The sequence below is a fragment of the Dama dama genome, chromosome 15 (assembly GCF_033118175.1).
Source record: "Dama dama isolate Ldn47 chromosome 15, ASM3311817v1, whole genome shotgun sequence".
Lineage (NCBI taxonomy): Eukaryota > Metazoa > Chordata > Mammalia > Artiodactyla > Cervidae > Dama > Dama dama.
In genome coordinates this window covers 56234292-56256815 of record NC_083695.1, presented here as the reverse complement: position 1 = coordinate 56256815, position 22524 = coordinate 56234292, and the positions used below count along the sequence as shown (strand labels likewise).

Below are 22524 nucleotides of genomic sequence, written 5' to 3'. Positions count from 1 at the left end.
CCCCTCCACCACCCCCCACCCAATCCCTCCAGGTCCATCACAGAGTGGCAGACTGGGCTCCCGGTCCTGCACAACCACTTCTCACCAGATATCCATCTTACACCCAATCGTGTATATATGTGATGCTACTTTCTCCATTCATCCCACTTTCTCCTTCCTCTACTGTGTCCACAAGTTCGTTCTCTACATCCACATATTCATCCATTCCTTTCCTGCAAATAGGTTCATTGATACTATTTTTCTAGATTCCATATACATGCATTAATGTACTATATTTGTTTTTCTGACTTCACTCTGTATAGCAGGCTCTAGGTTCATCCACCTCACTAGAGCTGACTGAAACCCTGGAGAGGATGTGGGGAAAAGGGAACCCTGCTACACTGTTGGTGGGAATGTAAACTGATAGAACCATTATGGAGAACGGTATGGAGATTCCTTAAAAAAAACTAGGAATAAATCTACCATATATGACCCAGCAACTCCACTGCTTGGCATATACCCTGAGAAAAATCATAATCAAAAAAGACACATGTACCCCAATTTTCATAGCAGCACTGTTTACAACAGCCAGGACATGGAAGCAACCTACATGTCCACTGACTCATGAATGGATAAAGATGTGGTACCTATATATAATGGAATATTACTCAGCCATAAAAAAGAACGAATTTGAGTATATCCACTTGCTTTTAAAAACCAGCTGGAGAAGCGCCTGGATCTTTAGGGGTGTTACTCCAAAGGTACTAACCAGTACCAGACTTTTTAGACAGAGATAGGACACAGGAAGCCCTAAACAGAGAGCCTGACTCAGAAATGAACACATTAGTTGCCAAGACCTTTCTTACAAACCACAGCTCAGGCAGGGGCTGGTATTGATCCGTCCCCTTGTGCCCTGCTCCAGCCTCATTTCCCTGGGGTGTGAATATTGATGAGGAGTATTTTCTGGAATCAGCAAAATCTTAACAACTTAAAGATATAAAAACACTTCTTCACTTTATGGAAATCTTCAAAACATAGTGGTGAAGTCCTGGGAGGCTTAATTTTTCTTTTTGGTTATGAAATGGATTAATGTACATCCATTATACAAAACTTAGGAAATACAGAAAACCCCAAAATAGAATATGAAAATCATCCATCATCCTATCATTACTCTTTTCTCTCTTTTTCAAAATACGTAAAGTGAAAATCTTCCCTCCCCCTTGGCCCCACTTTATCCCTAGAGGTAGCTGCTGTCATTGGGTCACATGTTGCCAGATGTTTCCACTTCTACACACAGAAGTAGGTTTGGATTTTAAAAGCAATTATCCCATTTTACTTTGTTTTCCAAGATTATTCTATACATACTGTTCTGAAATTTGCTTTTTCACTTAACAAATATACTTTGGATATCTTTGTCAGTGTGTATTTTTTTTAATAGCTGCATAATATTTTAGTAGTTCAACTTTATAAGCTTTCCATATCTTTATGATTGGAAGCTTTAAGCTTTATGATTTCCATATCAATAGACATATCAATAGACAAAGGTTTTCAACTTTTCAAACCTATAAACATGCTGTTTCCTGATATCCTTAATTCTGTAAGCAGAGGATGGTTAGGAGTATTAACAAATGCAGAAGAGTCAGCCTACATACCAGCATCCATTTCTTTACACTTTTGTTTGAGCTCCAGAGGTGTCAGGCGGTATTGGTCCAACCCATCATTCCACTGTATTCTTTCCAGCACATGAAGGTCACCACCAACCAGCCAATCCCCACTTTCCATCACCATCTAGAAAGAATTTATTAAAATTCTTAGTGATCCATATTGTTTTCTATTTTATCTAAGAAAGTGTCTTCTTCTGAACCAATCTTGGGCTACTTGAACTAACTGCTTTCAGTTCTTCAACATTTCTAGCACAGTATATATCAAACTTTTTGATTTCTCAAATCCTTTATACTCTTAAAAATTACCGAGGATAAATGAACTTTTTAAAAAATACTGATTATATCTATCATTATTTTCTGTTTTAGAGATTAAAAGTGAGAACACTTAGGGCTTCCCCAGTAGCCCAGTGGTAAAGAATCCACCTACCAATGCAGAAGACATGGGTTCCACCCTTGATCGGGGAAGATGCCACATGCCCTGGAGCAACCAAGCCCATGCGTGCACCTGTGCTCTGGAGCAAATGAGCCGCAACTATTGAGCCCTAGAGCCTGTTCTCCACAACAAGAGACGTGAAGTGAGGTGAAGTCGCTCAGTCATGTCCGACTCTTTGCGACCCCGTGGACTGTAGCCTACCAGGCTCCTCCGTCCATGGGATTTTCCAGGCAAGAGTACTGGAGTGGGTTGCCATCTCCTTCTCCACCACCACAAGAGAAGCCACTGCAATGAGAAGCCTGGCTCTGTAACTAGAGAGTAGCCCCCACTTGCTGCAACTAGAGAAAGCCTGCACACAGCAATGAAGACGCAGCACAGCCAAAAACAAAATTATTTTTAAGCAAACTGAGAACTCTTAAAAATATTTACTGACCTAAAACTAACAATAGTAAAGTCATTAAATATTAGCATAAACATTTGATTATTTGGTGAAAAATATTTTCCAAAAATATAAGTGAAAAGTAGCATTGTTTTACATGTTTGCAAATCTCTTCATTATCTGACTTAATAGAAGGCAGCTGGATTCTCATATCTACTTTTTCACTTATTCTATGGTAATATGTAATTTTGGCTGAAACAGGTAAAGAAAATTCAACTTCAGGTAGGTGGTTGGAAAAGGGAAGAGTACTTGAATAGCCATTTTGTATCACTGTGGATATTCTTCGTTGATATAAAAAATTAACCAAATTTAAAAATCAGCAAAGAACTTGAACAGACATTTATCCCAAATATGATGTACAGATGGCCAACAGGGATATGAAAAGATGTCCAACATCACTAGTTATTGGAGAAATGCAACCTCACTCCTATTAGGGTGGCTACTATCACAAACAGAAAGTAACAAGGGTGGGCAAGGATGTGGAGAACTCCCTCATGTACTGTTGGTGAGATTATAAAATGGTGTATCAGTATGGAGTTTCTTCAAAAAATTAAAAATGCAGTTGACACATGATCTGATAATCCCATTTCTGGATATATATCCAAAAGAATTAAAAGCAATATCTCACAGAGATTTGCACATCCATATTCATAGTAGCACTATTCACAATAGCTAAAAGGTGGATGCAACCCAGATCTCTCTCAAAAGATGAACCAATGATAAACATGAATGTCATGCATATGATGGAATATTATTCAGACTTCACAGCAAAGGAAATCCTGTCACAGGCTACAACATGGATTAAACTTGAAGACATTAAGCTAAGTGAAAAAGCAATTCACAAAAGGATAAATACTGTATTTTTCCACTTACATGAGGTATCTAGTCAAATTGATAGAAAATAGAATGGTTGATACCAGGGGCTGGGGAGAGAAAAGGAGACTTGTTATTTAATAGGTACAGAGTTTCAGATTTTCAAGATGAAAAAAGTTTTGGAGATCTGTTTCACAAGGTGAATTGCTTAATACTACTGAATTGTTGTTTAGTCTCTATACGTTATATCTGACTCTTGCAACTCCATGGCCTGTATGTAGCCCGCCAGGCTACTCTGTCCATAGGATTTTCCAGGCAAGAATACAGGAGTAGGTTGCCATTTCCACCAGGGAATCTTCCTGACCCAGATCGAATCTGCGTCCCCTGCATCTCCTGCATTGGCAGGCAGATTCTTGACTAACGAGCCACGTGGGAAGCCCAAAATAGATAGATGGTAGATAAATAGCACAGTGGCTGTGACGGTGCGGGAGCGTGGCCGAGAGGAGCTACCCCACGTCCAAGGTCAGGAGCAGCGGCTGCGCTTTGCTGGAGCAGCAGTGAAGGGAAACCCCACGTCCAAGGTAAGAGAAACCCAAGTAAGACAGTAGCACTGAGAGAGGGCATCAGAGGGCAGACAGACTGAAACCACAATCACAGACAACTAGCCAATCTGATCACACGGACCACAGCCTTGTCTAACTCAATGAAACTAAGCCATGCCGTGTGGGGCCACTCAAGACAACGGGTCCGGGTTATGGTGGAGAGGTCTGACAGAATGTGGTCCACTGGAGAAGGGAATGGCAAACCACTTCAGTATTCTTGCCTTGAGAACCCCATGAACAGTATGAAAAGGCAAAAAGATAGGATACTGAAAGAGGAACTCCCCAGATCAGTAGGTGCCCAATATGCTACTGGAGATCAGTGGAGAAATAACTCCAGAAAGAATGAAGGGATGGAGCCAAAGCAAAAACAATACCTAGTTGTGGATATGACTGGTGATAGAAGCAAGGTTCGATGCTGTAAAGAACAATATTGCATAGGAATGTGGAATGTTAGTTCCATGAATCAAGGCAAATTAGAAGTGGTCAAACAGGAGATGGCAAGAGTGAACATCAACATTCTAGGAATCAGTGAACTAAGATGGACTGGAATGGGTGAATTTAACTCAGATGACCATTATATTTACTACTGTGGGCAGGAATCCCTTAGAAGAAATGGAGTAGCCATCATAGTCAACAAGAGAGTCTGAAATGCAGTACTTGAATGCAATCTCAAAAATGACAGAATGATCTCTGTTCATTTCCAAGGCAAACCATTCAATATCACGATAATCCAAGTCTATGCCCCAACCAGTAATGCTAAAGAAGCTGAAGTTGAATGGTTCAGAAGACCTACAAGACCTTCTAGAACTAACACCCAAAAAAGATGCCATTCATGCCTTAGAAGATACTAAGAAGAGGTGCCAACATAGGGGACTGGAATGCAAAAGTAGGAAGTCAAGAAACACCTGGAGTAACAGGCAAATTTGGCCTTGGAGTACGGAATGAAGCAGGGCAAAGGCTAATAGAGTTCTGCCAAGAGAACGAACTGGTCATAGCAAACACCCTCTTCCAACAACACAAGAGAAGACTCTACACATGGACATCACAGATGGTTGACAGTGAAATCAGATTAATTATATTCTTCGCAGCCAAAGACAGAGAAGCTCTATACAGTCAGCAAAAACAAGACCAGGAGCTGACTGTGGCTCAGATCATGAACTCCTTATTGTCAGATTCAGACTTAAATTGAAGACAGTAGCGAAAACCACTAGACCATTCAGGTATGACCTAAATCAAATCCCTTATGACTATACAGTGGAAGTGAGAAATAGATTTAAGGGACTAGATCTAATAGACAGAGTGCCTGATGAACTATGGATGGAGGTTCATGACACTGTACAGGAGACAGGGATCAAGACCATCCCCATGGAAAAGAAATGCAAAAAAGCAAAATGGCTGTCTGAGGAGGCCTTACAAATAGCTGTGAAAAGAAGAAAAGTGAAAAGCAAAGGAGAAAAGGAAAGATATTCCCATTTGAATGCAGAGTTCCAAAGAATAGCAAGGAGAGATAAGAAAGCCTTCCTCAGCAATCAATGCTAAGAAATAGAGGAAAACAATAGAATGGAAAAGACTAGAGATCACTTCAAGAAAATTAGAGATACCAAGGGAACATTTCATGCAAAGATGGGCTCAATAAAGGACAGAAATGGTATGGACCTAGCAGAAGCAGAAGATACTAAGAAGAGGTGGCAAGAATACACAGAAGAACTGTACAAAAAAAGGTCTTCACAACCCAGATAATCACGATGGTATGATCACTCACACTCAGCTAGAGCCAGACATCCTGGAATGTGAACCAAGTGGGCCTTAGGAAGCATCACTATGAACAAAGCTAGTGGAGGTGATGGAATTCCAGTTGAGCTATTTCAAATCCTGAAAGATGATGCTGTGAAAGTGCTGCCATCAGTATGTCAGCAAATTTGGAAAACTCAGCAGGGGCCACAGGACTGGAAAAGGTCAGTTTTCATTCCAATTCCAAGAAAAGGCAATGCCAAAAAATGCTCAAACTATTGCACAAATGCTCAAACAATTCCACTTACCTCACACGCTAGTAAAGTAATGCTCAAAATTCTCCAAGCCAGGATTCAGCAATACATGAACCATGAACTTGCAGATGTTCAAGCTGGATTTAGAAAAGGCAGAGGAGCCAGAGATCAAATTGCCAACATCCGCTGGATCATCAAAAAAGCAAGAGAGTTCCAGAAAAACATCTACTTCTGCTTTATTGACTATGCCAAAGCCTTTGACTGTGTGGATCACAATAAACTGTGGAAAATTCTGAAAGAGATGGGAATACCAGACCACCTGACCTGCCTCTTGAGAAACCTGTATGCAGGTCAGGAAGCAACAGTTAGAAATGGACATGGAACAGACTGGTTCCAAATAGGTAAAGGAGTACGTCAAGGCTCTATATTGTCACCCTGATTATTTGACTTATATGCAGAGTACATCATGAGAAACGCTGGGCTGGAGGAAGCACAAGCTGGAATCAAGATTGCTGGGAGAAATATCAATAACCTCAGATATGCAGATGACACCACCCTTATGGCAGAAAGTGAAGAAGAACTAAAGAGCCTCTTGATGAAAGTGAAAGAGAAGAGTGAAAAAGTTGGCTTAAAGCTCAATATTCAGAAAACAAAGATCATGGCATCCAGTCCCATTACTTCATGGCAAATAGATGGGGAAACAGTAGAAACAGTGTCAGACTATTTTTCTGGGCTCCAAAATCACTGCAGATGGTGACTGCAGCCATGAAATTAAAAGACACTTACTCCTTGGAAGGAAAGTTATGACCAACCTAGACAGCATATTAAAAAACAGAGACATTACTTTGTCAGCAAGGTCCGTCTAGTCAAGGCTATGGTTTTTCCAGTGGTCATGTATGGATGTGAGAGTTGGACTATAAAGAAAGCTGAGCACCAAAGAACTGATGCTTTTAAACTGTGGCGTTGGAGAAGACTCTTGAGAGTCCCTTGGACAGCGAGGAGATCCAACCAGTCTATCCTAAAGGAAATCAGTCCTGAATATTCACTGGAAAGACTGATGCTGAAGCTGAAACTCCAATACTTTGGCCACCTGATGCAAAGAACTGACTCACTGGAAAAGACCCTGATGCTGGGAAAGACTGAAGGCTGGAGGAGAAGGGGACTACAGAGGATGAGATGGTTGGGTAGCATCATCAACTCATGCACATGAGTTTGAGTAAACTCTGGGAGTTGGTGATGGACAGGGGAGCCTGGCATGCTAAAGTCCATGGGGTCGCAAAGAGTCAGACACAACTGAGCGACTGAACTGAACTGAACTAAATATGTTCCAAATGATGCTGCAATGCAATACATCACACCTAAGAACAGATGTCTTTTGTCAGTCATGAAGACAAACATTACAGAAGGTCTTACTCCTCAACCACATCATAGTTGTGCAACCATTCCCCCGATCAGATTCCAGAACTGCCTTTTGCACTGTCCAAAGATAGTGTGGTCAGCCTGTATTTTTTGTAGAAAAGAGAGAGGCAAGAAATAGGGAGAGAAAGCTGATTAATTTTTAACACCCAGCCAGAAGACATCAAGGTGGTGATGGTGTACCTGGTTCAATTTCCTGTCATGGTCAGATGTTGGGGTTTACAATGACTTGCATTTCATAGCTCTTCAGGGAATGGGAGATTAGAGCCATCCACCGATCTCAACAGAGGGCGATTTTGCCTCTACTGGTGATATCAGACAATATCTGAAGACAATTTTAATCATCATAGCTGGAGTGTGGAAGGGTGTCCTATTGGCATCCAGTGTATAGAGGCCAGGAATGCTACTAAGTACCCTATGTTGAACAGGACAGCCCCACAACAAAGAACTACCCAGCCCCATGGTTAATAGTGCTGTGGTTGAGAAACCCTGAGTAGAGAAAGAGTGATTGCAAGGGATCTGGTTTTCTCATGGCCCGCCTCCTAAATTCCATGCTCAGGAAAATGACTTAAGAATATTGTCAAATACCCAAACCTCTACATTTACTTTCTCCTCATTGCTTAAACTACAAATAAAATTTTGAGAGACCTCAAATCCTTGGGCATGCAGTAACTCATTCTGGACGCCAGGGGTCCACCCTACATTGTTCTATTAGTGAAGGCAATACTGAACCTGTTTCATTCACCACCCAGCCTAAAAATATATATGGAGAGGGATGCTGAAACCAAGCTTTTGGCATATCTTGGATCAGGAAGGACAAAGGGCATCTCTCTCAAATGTAATCCCAGAACTGTGGTCCAGCTATTAGGAAGGGAGGTCCAGTGGCTCCGCCCCATTTCCAAGGACTTTCTGGCCAGAAGTCCCCACTTCTTTCCAAGCCTCCTACCAAAGGCAGGGGTAGGACCACAGTTAGACCGTCTTCAGAACTGGACACACAGGGGTATGAGTAACAGGCTTCAAGGGAGTCTAGGAAACAGTGAAAGAGGAACCGGGCTCAGAGTCACAGACAGCAGGAAAGTAAAAAGGATAAGAGGAGGAGCCCAAGCACTCGGATGAGAACTAAGAAAGCTATGGTAAACAAGAGGGCAAGGTGAGGAAGAGGAGAAAGAAACAACCTAGAGAGGGAGAGGGGATGTGCCCACAAGAAGGAAAGGAGCAGCTAAGGGTGGGAAGGCGTAACACAGTGAGGAGGCAGGAATGGAAGCAACAGTGTCCTAGGTTGGGGGACTAGCATATGCAAAAGTATGAGAGAGATGCTACAATGACCAGCTGAGAATGAATGAAAGGATATTTTCAGTGGTGGCAGTAATGAGTAGTAAGATAGAGTTATATCTCTGTATGAGCTCCAAATAAAGCTTGAACAGTTGCTCCAGCTGAAGAATAGAGAAAGTATTTGAGGGGAGTAGGGAAAGAGACAGGGAAGAAATTCAGTGTCCTGGCCCAAGTTGGAACAGAAGAGAACAACTTCAAGCAATACTTTGGAAGCAGAACTGTTAGGACTGGTGATTGAATGGACAAGGGAGAAGAAAGAAGCAGGAATGACATCCAGTGTGGTATATATATACAATGGAATATTACTCAGCCATAAAAAATGAAATGATGCCATGTGCAGCAACATGGATCAACCTAAAGATTATTGTAGTAAGTGAAGTAAGAGAAAGACAAATATATCACTTATATGTGGAATCTTTAAAAAATGATACACATGAACTTACTTTTGAAACAGGTTTATAGACATAGAAAGCAAACATGGTTACCACAGTGGGAGAGATAAAGTAGGATGTTGGGATTAATATATAGACACCACTATATATAATATAGATCATCACAGGGACCTGCTGTATAACACAGGGAACTCTACCCCATACTCTGTAATAAGCTATATGGGAAAAGAGTCTGAGAAAGGATATATATATATATATGTATGTGTGTGTGTCTATGTGTATATACACATATAACTGAATCAGTTTGATGTACACCTGAAGCTACCATAATATTGTAAATCAACTATACTTCAACTTAAATAAAAATAATACTTTGAAAATAACACAGAAAGTTAGGAATATATTTTTTCAAAATGCCAGAAGACATACATTAAAAACAGAAAATTCATTATGGAAAACAAATGTTGTTGATCTTATGTCTTAAAAAATTAAAGGAAAAAAAGAATGATATCCAGGATTGGGACACAGACCACAGTTTGGATGGGGGAGCTGTTCATGGAACTGGGGGGGGACACAGGTGGGGGACCAGGCTGGGGTGGAGTTGTCCATGTTGAATGTGAGGTGCTTGCAGGATATATCCTGGTGGAGCCCCATGAGAAACAGCTCCGGATAATTATCTAATGCCATGGTCCTCAACCTTCACAGTACATTAGAATCACAAGAAGCTTCAAACCCCTGACATGCAGAACTGAGCCCAGGCCAATGAAATCAAAGTCTGTGGGGGAGGGCTCTGGTCATGGGTAATTTTTAAACAGGTGATGCTGTTGGGCAAACTAACGATAATGGTCTTCACTGCAAGGCTAAAGGATATAAAAGTCTTCCCTCCTATCCTTCACTCTTGGTCTCTACATCATAAAACAGGAATAGTGATTCTTAGGTGCTTCAGCAGAGTGTCGAGAGAAACAATCACCATTTGGAAAAGCTTTGAGAGCCACAGATAAAAGACAACAGGATTCCTTTAAGTATTACTTTTACAAGTTTCACCTGCTTTTCCTCATGATCTCATCTGTGGTTCCATATTAGTGAGAGGGAGGGTTGGGAGGATTGGGATGGAAGGTCAGGGTAAACTGCAGTGAGGGGTTGTGTAACAGAGGCAGATGGTCTCCTTGGTGACTGACCACTTTCTATGCAAATATAACTCCCAGGGCCACATGGAAATACAAGGAAGCCTATGAATACTTTTGGAAGGAATTACTGTTGGAAAAGTTTGGGGTTCTGAAAATTAAAAAATAAAAATGTTTAATTACTGTGAATTTCAAGGTGCTAAAAGATTTGCAGTGGGATTTCCCTGGTGGTCCAGTGGTTGAGAATCCACCTGCCAATGCAGGGGACACGGGTTCAATCCCCAGTCTGGGAAGATCCCACATGCTTCAGAGAAACTAAGCTCATGCAGTACAACTATGGAGCCCATGCACCTGTAGCCCAGGCCCCGCAACAAGAGAGGCCATCGCAATGAGAAGCTGGTGCACCACACCTAGAGAGTAGCCCCCCATTCGCTGCGAATAGAGAAAGTTTGTGAGCTGAAGACCCAGTGCAGGCAAAAATAAAGAGGAATTAAAAATGTTTAAAAGAAGCTTAATGGAAAAAAATAAAAATTAAAAATGTGCAATGAGGAGAGTTCCTTTCCCATAAACACACCTTCAACACTCAACGTGTCGCTTATACAAGGTGAGTGGTTCTCTCTCTCGGGTGATCCATGGCCCATTTCTCACCATGAGCTCACTGGGAATGTTGACAGAGTCCCTCTATGATCTAATGGTACTGAGTCACTGACTAGATTGTCAAGGCTATGAATCACACCACCACTCTCCCCACCATCTAAGAAATTCTGACCTCCAACTGCCAAAACCTGATGCAAGACAAGATAAAAAGAAGTAACTGCTTAAGAAATCCTTTAGGTTTTTTTTTTCTTTTTAGTGCTAACGATGTGTATGTGAATGTTAGGCCCCCAAAGTGAAAGTATCTGAACGGGCATGAAGCAAGATCACTGCTCTTTAGGTTACTGAGTGCAGGTAAGATCCTAAACCTATGGGATTATGATATGAGAAGGAATGAAATAAAGGCATAATTAAGGCTTGGAACATAATTCCTCAAATAGCTGTTGTCCAGTTATTTTAAGGACTGTCGGCCAGCCTTGGAGAGAAAATGTTCAGATAGCTCTGAGCCTATCAGCAGGGTGAACAGTTGTGTCCAATAAATGAAAAGCTGCTTTGCTCACCCACTGACCTCTGTATTCCACCAAGGCCTTGAAAAAGCTCTCTCTACCTTGCAACAGTTCACAACCAAAAAAAAAAAGATTTGTCTAACAGATTTGGACAGGTTTCTTCACACATCCATTGTGTGCGGTCATGGGACTGGAAGACCTCTCGGATCTCGGAGTTATTCTGAATCTGGTCCACTCCTTTTATAAATGAAGAAACAAAGAACCAGAGAGAGGACTGCCTTGTTTAATCACAAGGCTTTCTAGAGTCTCCTGGGTTGCAAATGGTTCTTTATTCCTGTGAACTTTCTGAAATCACTAGTATGTGTCTTTTCTTATTTCAGCTCTAATGCTCTAATCTTGGATGAAGGATGGCTCTTGAATTCAATTTCACATATTTTTCTTTATGGAAGATGAACCATATCCAGCAATTCCACTCCTTGCCATCCCACCCCATCACTGCCAACAGTTAGAAGCTGTAAAGGAATCTGAAAACTTTTAGTCTATTTTGCCTTTAGGCAGATTGACGCCAAAACAATCCTAATCAGATAAACACATTTTTCAATCTTAAAAATATACACTGATGAAAATGTGGCATTTTCCCTCTGGAAACTGCCGCTATTTGTGCTTTTGTTTACTGAAAGAATGTCACTGACCACCACCCTCCTCCCCCACAATGGCCACAGAGCATGAACTCCAAGTCTCTTTCCAGAGGTCAGTTGGATCCAGTCTGTATGAAGAAATTGACTTCCCTTGTGAATTTCAAGATAAACAGGGCTGCAAGCTCTGACTGTGGTTTTTTGCATAGCACAGCTATGATTTTGGTCCTCTTCCCAGGATGCTAGACAAAATTATCTCTCCGGTCCACTTGTTCCCCATTTAGCTGAGGGGACTGGCCATCACAAGAGACCATTCAGACCAACCCTCAAACAGAAAGTCATTTCTTTTCCCTAACGAAAAAGATCTCCCCAGGCAAAGCTTGCAAGACCTCCCTTAGAAACACATTTTCCCATCTCACCCGTTTTTCTAAGTCCTTCATGAAGGAATTAAAAAGAATTTTTTTTTTTTTACCCCAAGTTGAAAGAAAGCCCTTCTGAAGGTTTTGCCACTTACTTTGATATAGGGGTGTTTTTCACACGTTGTACCCCACACATGGGAACAACGTTCTTCTTTTCTATGTTCGTAGAATTCAGGATCTTGTAAGATAGCAACCCTCCGTCCTCCGTGTGTTAAGACAAACTCACTGCAGCCTTCCAGCCGTGTCTTATCATCTGCAGAGACGGGCAGTACTATAGGGATGCTCATGTTGATCACTCCATCTGTGGAAAGAGCCATGTGATGTGTAAATGTGGGGTACGAGGCATGTGCTCCTTTAAAGGGGGCGCCCATGTGTGCCATTTCCTGCAAGAGGAATCAAGACCCAACTCTAACATAGCTGTGCTGCTGCACTAGTTTTTCTAGAATCTGTGATCAATCCTTTGAGAAGAGGCTTCTCAAAGCAAGAGATGGAGCGTTTGTGAAAAGAGGGCTGTTTCAATTTGTGGAGATGGCTTCAGTAAGTGACTCGGAGGCCCAGGAGGGATTGTCTCCCTTCTGAGTTCCCTTTGGAAAGTTCCGTCCTGACTTCCACACACTAGGTTGCTTAGTCTTTAAAAATCCAATTAGACCAAATAAAGGCAATGCCCGGCGTCTCTGTGAGTCCTGCACCTGCAGATTAACCACCTTGCAGATAGCAAGGCTTATACAGGATCCACCTTTGGTTGAATCGTGGATGAGGAATCCACAGATACAAAGGCTGGACCATGGGGCTAGAGCATGCACAAAGTTTGGTATATGCACTGGATCCTGGAACCAACCCCCTGAAGATGGGAAGGGATGACTGTGATTCCTTAATGAAGCCAGAGAACATAAGAGAGATTACACAGCTGTTTCCCCCCTTTTGTAATGGTGCCCCAACACTCCAGCAAGTATGTCAGACTTTCTGTTGTACTTACAGTGAGAAAATGGGGGCACAGAATTAAGGGTATAACACTAAAGAATATTTGGGCAATTTGGGGGGTGTTGCAGCAGCAGCCAAGTTCAAGACTCAGAGGGGAACAAAAGAAAGGTGAGTAAAGAAAACATTCAACTTGTTACCAGTTTAAGCTTGACTGCTCACTGCTCCTCAGACCAGTCTATGAGAAATGAGTTGTTGGGGCAAGGAACAGCAAATTTCTTTGGGAAGTCAGTAGACCAGGAAGTTGGTAGACCCGTGTGCATCCAAAAGAACCATCTTTCCTGAATTCAGGCTTTTTTTAATACCCAAAGGGGAGGGGATAAAGGCAAACATTTTCTAATGCCAGTCAGACTCCTGAGGGGAGATGTTAATATCTTCCTCAAAGCAGCCATTCTCAGGTGGGCCTAGTCAGGACGTTTCCTGTAAGCTAAACAAAGGTATTTTAGCTAAACAAAGGTATTTCAGCTAAACAAAGGTATTTTAGCTAAACAAAGGTATTTCATGTGAGCAGGGTTTCCAGAGATGGGGCATTATGTATAATGTAAGCTTATGGGCAACATCCTCTTATTGATTAACTTGGAAAAAAAGCAATACATATATATATATATATATACACACACACACACACACACACACACACACATATGTATATATATATACACACACACACATGGAATTTAGAGAGATGGTAACAATAACCCTATATGCAAGACAGAAAAAGAGACACAGATGTATAGAACAGTCTTTTGGACTCTGTGGGAGAAGGCGAGGGTGGGATGATCTGAGAGAATAGCATTGAAACATGTATATTATCATATGTGAAACAGATCACCAGTACAGGTTGGATGCATGAGACAAGTGCTCGGGGCTGGTGCACTGGGATGACCCTGAAGGATGGGATGGGGAGGGAGGTGGGAGGGGGGATCAGGATGGGGAACACATGTAAACCCATGGCTGATTCATATCAATGTATGGCAAAAACCACTACAATATTGTAAAGTAATTAGCCTCCAACTAAAATAAATACATTAAAGAAAAAAGCAATAGAATACAAAAGTTAAAGAAACAGATCAAATATGGAGATATGGAGTAAGATGTGTTCTTTCCCATTACAAACTCAGGAATTCAAAACAGGAAGCAAATACTGTTACTTATGGATTGGAGGCAATGTACCACAGATTAATGAAGTCTTGTAAATCTACCTGTCAAAATCCAATTTTAGACCATCTCTGATAAAGATCTGAGGTCTGAATTCTATCCCCTTGGGACATAATACTCTCCTGCTAGCTATGAAACAAAAGTTTGCAGGCATATCACTTTGCACATTTAAAATACTCTCTGAAAGTTACTAGGACATAAGGAATGTCACCAGATATAGATGGTAACTTCCGGTAATAAAGAAATTCTGTCCATCATAAAATCCTGCAATCTGCTCTGGGAGCCTTCTAAACAAGGAAGACAACTGTGCACAGAAAGAAATGATTTTGGTCACTCAAACAACTCCTCTGTTTCAAAGTTCAGAGACAATAAAAGCAGTCCGAGCAAGCCCTCTCCCGAGAGCACTAAACTCTAAGCCAAGTAATCTCCTATTTACTGTGTCACTCACCTTCTCTGTAATCCCTGGGTTACTGGGAAGAGCCATACTGTGAGCACTCTATTAATTTATGACAAAAGACCATTAAGCCCACCACATAGTATAGTTGATAAAAAGAGGAGGCCTGCAAAGAAACACACCTTCGAGGATGCTGATGATCTCATTAGAAATCATGCTTTCTGTGGATTGTGGATTACTGACCACACTGCTTATGAAGAGTAGCTTGACTAAAATAAAGTAAAACAGGATGCAGAGCCAAAGGTTGGCAGGATGCTAGACGAAGCCCAGCTTTGCCTGCAACATGCTTGCAGCGCTGCCTTCCAGCAAAGATTCTGGGTTGAATTCCAAAGAATGCTCCACACTTCTGTAGCCATTGCCTCGTCTGATCCACTAGATTCCAGCCTGGAGTAGCCTCTGATCCACCTTCATCTTGGCCTTGATTGAAAATCCCAACCAAGGACACAGCACTCCCTGATGGGTTGTCAAGACAGCTAATGTGTGGGATGTTGTGGAAGGGAGTTCTACCAAGGAAAAATGCCAACTGATCTCATACACCTGTGGCTACAACTCCACACAGGTAAAAAATCTACTGTTGTTTCCCTAGCTTAATCAACTTTTCCATTGATAACACATAAAATTATCCTACCATTTAACTCTGTGCTGAAATATCCTCTATAGCTTTAGACATTGACTCGGGCTTCCAGCCCTTTTCCATGATGTGCTTCAACTCTGGTGGGAACCACCCTGATTATTTTACTGTGGTATAACTCACCGTGAAAAAGAGTATTGTGGTTTTTTAGCTATAGTTAGTCCAGCACTTACTTCATGTTTAATTGAATAATTTTGCTTTTGCTTTAAATAATTGTCAAGCCTCTTGTTTTAACCTTGCAGATATGCTTATCATTTGGACAGTTTCTAGGCAAAAACTAAAATACTTTTTATTGACTAATCTTTTTTCAAGGAAAAACAACAGTGATGAAAATAATACTCAAGATAAATGATATCTTCAGATTTTTACCTTTCTCTTCTGGCACAGCACAGACATTTACAATCACAGTGGGTATGTATTTATTCCCAGTTTTATAACTATCAATCATCATAGCTTGAAATTAAATTCATGCATAATCACTTATCACAAACAAATGAAGTACAATCATCCACAATCCAACCAGGTGCATCCACTTTAAATTGCATCTAAAACTGACTTATCTTTCATCAATTAAAAATGTTTTATAAATGCAATGGGAAAATAATTCCAGATTTGTGAAACTAAATGAGGACAAACACTCAGTAGAAGTAATTAGCAGAAAGGATAATAAATTTTTTAAATCTCAAGAACAAAATATGTGATAAAAATTTAGAAACAACTTTACTTTTGTCAGCTGAATACATTATAAACAACAGCTACATCTGATCCAGAAATTTCCTGTTACTTGGACTCCTATCAACAGAAGGCAGTATTATTCTCTTATAACTGGTTGGATCATGAACTGTTAGCAATTCCAACTGTTTCATTTAGATTTTTTTTTTAAGTTATGTCCTTACCATTTCTAGTTAATATAACACATCTAATTATAATAATTTAACTACTTAGGAAGTTAAAGTACATACCAGGAAGGAACATGCCTAGAGAAATACAAACACAGTTAAGAAAAATATTGTTTTCAACTTTCCATCAAAATAATAGTAAAGCAACAATGTTGAAGAATAAATTCCTATTATGAAACTTTATACATACAACATACAAATTACTGAGATTTTTGCTACAGCCATTTCTAAAAATAGAGAATATAAGACAGCAAAAAGCTGGAGAAAATAGAATTTGTATTGAATACTAACCAATACAGTCCAAAAGTATTGTTTAAATGATTATGTTTTTAAATAATTATATGTCAAAAGCCCCTCCAACTTCAGCAAGAAGTTGCCTCTTATAAATAAGTGATGTTATAACTACTACCACCCTTTGGGAGGTGTGGAGGCAAGCTGCTCTAGAACATCCTAGAATTCCAGATGTTTGGAGGACATGAAAGTATGTCCAGTAGAAAAAGTGCAGATATAGAACCAGGATAACTTGGATTTGAATCCAGGCTTCAAGTGAGTTATTTAACCTTTCCAATACTATTCTCTCATATGGACAAAACACCTTCACAGTGGTGTTAATCCAGATTAAATGTGATGTCCAATGTCAAGCACCAGGGTCAGAACACTTTATGTGCTGAATAAATGCTGGCAATATGTAGGAAAGCTCTCAAGCCCTGCCTTAGAGTGTCAAAGCCACAGAAGACTTGCCATTAAATGATCAGGTCACACAAGGCTGCCATGTCTTAACCCTACTTGGATGCCACCAGGTAAGAATACAAGCTTAAGGTTCCATTTGTAAATTTAGATGTGACATTTATCATTGGAGAATCTGTGACAACCTCGAAACTATATATCCAGTGAGAAATAAAGTGATAATAATACACTGACATGAAAATAGATCCTTGAATAATATAAGGAGTAACTCATATAATCATCAAAACACTAAAAAGTGATTTTTTATTTTGCTTTTGGACTGAATACACTGAACTAATTTTTTTTTATACCAAACTAATTTTTTTTTAACTATGGGAGAAATTGTGAACATTTGAGAAAATTAAACCAAAAAATAGTTTGGGGAGACAGAGTCAGAATAGAAACCTTATTTGCAGACTGTTAGGTGATCAAGATGTGCAACTGTTTAATGGTGGATGAAAATGGCCACATCTGTGACTACAAAAGTTATTTCAAATTTTCAATGGTGATGACTCAAACTTTCATAAACTGGTAAAATGAAATGATATCCATATAATAATATCTTGCCCAACCTTCTGATATAGAGATACATTATTTTTTAAATTTAACCCTGTCTACTCAGTCCAATGGCTTCTTTGGTGGCTCAGATGGTAAAGTGTCTGCCTGTAATGTGGGAGACCCGGGTTCGATCCCTGGGTTGGGAAGATCCCCTGGAGAAGGAAGGAGCCTGGTAGGCTACAGTCCATGGGGTGGCAAAGAGTCGGACACGACTGAGGGACTTCACTTTTCCCTCAGTTCAAAATCCATTGAGCCAAGCTCTTCCATGAGACTACCATGGTATGGTAGAGGACAGAGTGTTTCAACTGCCTTATGCTATTAGAAAATGCCCCCAGGGCTGCTGATGGGTAGGAGAAAGGCTGAGCCCACCCCTTCTACAGGAGCAGTTCCATTTTCATCTGTTCTATACGTGGCTTCAGATTTCACTGAAACAGCTATGACTTAAAAAAACAAAAAGCTTGACAACCACTAATGTGGTTGGAAAACCCCTCCACAGAGTTCAGAAGATGAACTGCACTGCCTGTCCCAGCAAGCTCATATCTGCCTTCGTTATCTATCTCCAGCAGCTAGAATAAAACCTGACATCCAAGGACACTCAATGAATATTTGTTGGCTAGCTGATGAACATCTTAACTGTGCTACTTCCAAACGGATGTGACTAGAGATAAGCCTCTTAGTCTGTTCAAGACTTTCATGTCCTTTTAACTGTACATGGGGGTGGCGGGGAGGTGTTACTATATGGCAGATATTTTATGGAATATAATATATGGAATATATTGGACAAGGTATCCTTTTAAATGCTCAACATCCCAGTGAGAAGGTTAAGTCTTTTAAGTCCCAATGAGGTAGGTACTTTTATTAACATCCCCATTTTACAGATGAGAAAACTGAGGCCCAGGGTGTTTAAGTAATGTGCTCCAACTTCATAGCTAATCACTGGCAAATGAACCCAGAGTCTGGCTCCATGGCTCACTCTTATCCACTATAATATTCTGCCTCTACTTAGGCAGAGGTGGGTTACCTATTATATCCCTGGTAATTATTTTTATTAATTATGTAGGAATTAAGGAGACTTCTGGATAGTATGGGGAGGTTTGAAGCCTAACTACAGCTGGGGTTGCTTTATGTCCCATTCCCTGGGCACAAGCCTAGAACACAAACATCTTTCTCAAGAAAGAACACCTCATTTTTCTTCCTAAAAGGTTTGGAGCCCTGCTCAGTATTATAAATTCAGTGTGCATCTATCACCATCCCTTCCCCATATGTCAATAATACCCCAAAATCTCGAAATAGATAAATGCTAATCGATAAGGTCAAGACAGTTCTAGGAAGGAAATGATCATAGAAGGATCCGGAAGTGTTCTGAATAACACATCCTTCCAGCTTCAACAAGAACAGTTCTCTAAAAGCCATTCAGCTTCTGCCCAGAAAGCTGCCTTAAAATCCCCTACCAGAGTTTAGTGGATGAAGTCATCCTAATATATTTCATGTATGGACATGAATAGCCACACTTTATGCACCAAGGAAGGCAGCTACTGCAGTAATGTTTGCTGGAGGATGGGAGGCATCCCACAAGTCAGCAGTGATGCGGAGTTCACCCTGGCTCCCCCTGGATGGTCCAGGCACCTGGCAGTGGTGCTTCTCACTGTCCACTGCCTTCTGATATCAGGGCCAGCAAAGGGCAAGTGGAAGTGAAAAGACTTAACCTCCTCTTGACTGTGTGGAAGTTAAACCTTCATTTTTTGGTTTCTTAGCTTTTGGTAATCAATAATCCTTTGAGGATACCAAAAAAAAAAAAAAAAAAAATCCTAAAAATGGAAGCTTATACATAATTGTACACATCATAAATACATATTTTCACAATATGTTTTACAAACCAACGATTAGCATTTCTTGTTCCTGTGAAGACTTTTGAGAAATATTTTTCTAATGATAAAGAGTGAGAAACAAACAAAAACTCATACCGTCTAGCAGGGTGCCAAAGTGTATAACCTGCAAGTACTCCTTTTCTCTCATAAAACCTTTGAGGGGAGTGGCCCAGCCTTCACTCAAAACTTGGACCCACTGAAGATCCAGCTGCAAAACACAAAAAAAGCAGGTGAACCTTTGCATGAGCTCTGTGTTCCAGCCATGCGGCCCCAGGGCAGTCCGTTCTCACTCAGTTGAGAGGAGAATGAAGGCAGAACGTTTTATGTGTTTTAAGCGTTCCCAGATGTAATGCTGGTTCATGATCTAGGGGCCAGAGAAGTGTGAGTCTAGAACCTTCTATTGGGAAGGTGGCAAAAGGATTCCTAATTGGGATGATTTCTTTAAGCACTTTGGGCTGTATCTATTCTTACAATTTGCGACTGTGTTGAAGATTCACTGTACATTCTTTATTCCATAATAATTATGGCTTGGCTACATTGTTTTCACCAATATGCTAGCTATTTGATTGAACTGGGCAAACCATTGACTCTAAGATAAATGTCCAAAATTCTTAGCATGATACTAGCTCTGGCCCTAGGGGCTCCTGTAGGAATGTTCACCTGCCACCACTCGCCACCCAGGAGCCTAGTCACCAACAGTGCCAGGCCATGTGTAGTCTGAACACACACATGGTTTCAATCCCAACCCCCTTTACCTGAAAACCCTATTCATCATTTAAAATCCAACTCAAAAATTAAAAAAATAAAACCCAGCTTGTGGACCATTGCTTTGAAATTTTCCCTGTCATCCCTAGGATCAAAAGAATTAATCATTAGATTCTCTGAAGTTCCTCTGTACCTTGCAGGCCATTCTGTTATTGGAACTCAAATTCCACAATTATAATTATGTGTTTCTCATCTGCCTGAAGCATTGGAGAACTCAAAATTTATTGTGTAGAGTCAGGGAGCTCTGTTTATAAATTTGTCATGAATTACTACAGCTTGGGGTGTTCATGAGCTGAAGCACGTTCCCAATGTACTCTGCCTCATAAAAATGTCCAGGGTTTTAAGGATACCAAAAGGTTACCAATGAAGACTTGATCACCTTGTATGAACCAACTAACCGTAATCTACAGAGCGTGCATGCTAAGTTGCTTCAGTCATATCCAACTCCTGGTGGACTGTAGTCCACGAGGTTCCTATGTCCATGGGATTCTCCAGGCAAGAATACTGAGGCGGGTTGCCATTTCCTCTTCTAGCGGATCTTCCCAACCCAAGGATCAAACCCATGTCCCTTTTGTCTCCTGCACTGGCAGGCGGGTTCTTTACCACTAGCGCTGGGAAGCCCTAAAGAGGCCAAGGTATTCTCAGGGCTGTTTTCTGGGGTTGCATCTTAACATCGTCCAGGTGGTGAATCCATGTAACTAAAACTCCCTCAACTTAGACTGGACTCTCCCTGATAAAGGAAAAGTGGAATGCGCAGTGTAGAAAAAGATCACGGCATTCATATCACTTTAGATTAGGGTTACTTTTTGTTTTAGTAAAACTCCTTCTCAGTGGTCCAAGAAACACTTATATTCTGGACAAACTATTTTCTTAGAAACTGTCAACAAATAATTACTGCCCAGTGCTTCCCATGTGACGCTAGTGGTAAAGAACTCACCTGCTAATGCAGGAGACACAAGAGACACTGGTTCAATCCCTGGGTCAGAAAGATCCCCAGGAGTAAAAATGGCAACCCACTCCAGTATTCTTGCCTGGAGAATCCCATGGACAGAGGAGCCTGGCGGGCTATAGTCAGAGGGTCACAAAGAGTTGGACACGACTGAAGCGACTTAGCACACAATGCCTGTATGTTGGCTAAACTGAAAGTATAACAACAACTATATGAAACTGTCCTCTGCAAGTATAGAAGTTATCTTCCTGAACACAAAATTGATCAGCTGCTTTGTAGCACCTCTTGGTGAGAGATATTCTTGGAAAAGCAGTAAAAAAAAAAAAAAAAAGTTGGTGATAGCAACTGTTTTCTTTATAGGAATTGAATTTTCCTTATGCATACCTACCTTATTGTTGAGGGTAACTGTAAATGGATTATAATGACTGATATTAAGTCAAATTTTCTGTCAGCCAGTTTGCATCCTCTTACCTTGGTAATCGATAACGAAGGGAGTGCTTCGGCCTCAGCTCGGACTTGGTCGAGTTTGTTTTCTGGTACAAAGAGTTCGTGGATGCCTTTGACTACAGTGTGGGGTACAATGTTCTGAAAGGAAGCAGACTTGGTAATCAGTTGGAATGAAAACTATATAAAGGACACTTCAGTAAATAGATGATCTCTCATGACTTTGTAAAATCATTATTATTTTTTTTTAAAGTTCAGTCCACCCACCTGCTCCTGTAGAAGCTCTACCACCTGCTGTACACAGTCGCTCACGGAGGACAAATTGGTTTTAAGCACGAGCTCAGGAGTTTCAGGTTTTTCATAATCAGAATCAATACCCGTAAACCCTGCAAAGTAGAAGGCTGAAAGTAACATCTGCACCAACAGAACAATGTTTTGACTCAATAAGACATTGCACGTGTTGGAATAAATGTTTTCAACCATTGTGTTCAGATTAAAACAGAAAAGGTCAAACAGCCTTTCTTGACCTCCAGCCATAGGTAAGAACATTTACACCTGTGTTTTCAACAAAACCTGAACCCAAGCCCTCTGCAGTTAATTAGAATGGAAAAGGAAGACAAGGGGGAAGAAAATTCTGAAAGATTCCTCCTACACACACAGTCACATACATACATCTGTTGTAGTTCTCTGAACTTGATTGCTTATGGCTGGGGTGACAGTTCTCAAAAAATACAAGCCCACATTTTCATGAGCCCATGGAG

General features: G+C 40.8%; 1 protein-coding gene across 9 annotated transcripts in view; it reads right to left on the bottom strand.

Annotated features, from left to right (window-relative positions):
* PAPSS2 (3'-phosphoadenosine 5'-phosphosulfate synthase 2) overlaps positions 1-22524 on the bottom strand; it is an 81747-nt gene that overhangs the window by 4616 nt on the left and 54607 nt on the right. For 8 of the 9 annotated variants that reach the window (XR_009696102.1, XM_061162108.1, XM_061162109.1 and 5 more), the window contains 6 exons: positions 22031-22149; positions 21791-21904; positions 19702-19813; positions 16517-16531; positions 12429-12634; positions 1632-1767 (listed from right to left, as the gene is read on the bottom strand). Coding sequence is in view for 8 of the 9 variants with exons in the window: in XM_061162108.1 (XP_061018091.1) it covers positions 1632-1767; positions 12429-12634; positions 16517-16531; positions 19702-19813; positions 21791-21904; positions 22031-22149 (702 nt within the window). In the remaining variant the exon portion in view is untranslated. The remainder of the gene's footprint in view (positions 1-1631; positions 1768-12428; positions 12635-16516; positions 16532-19701; positions 19814-21790; positions 21905-22030; positions 22150-22524) is intronic. The other variant, XM_061162107.1, reaches the window with a different exon arrangement.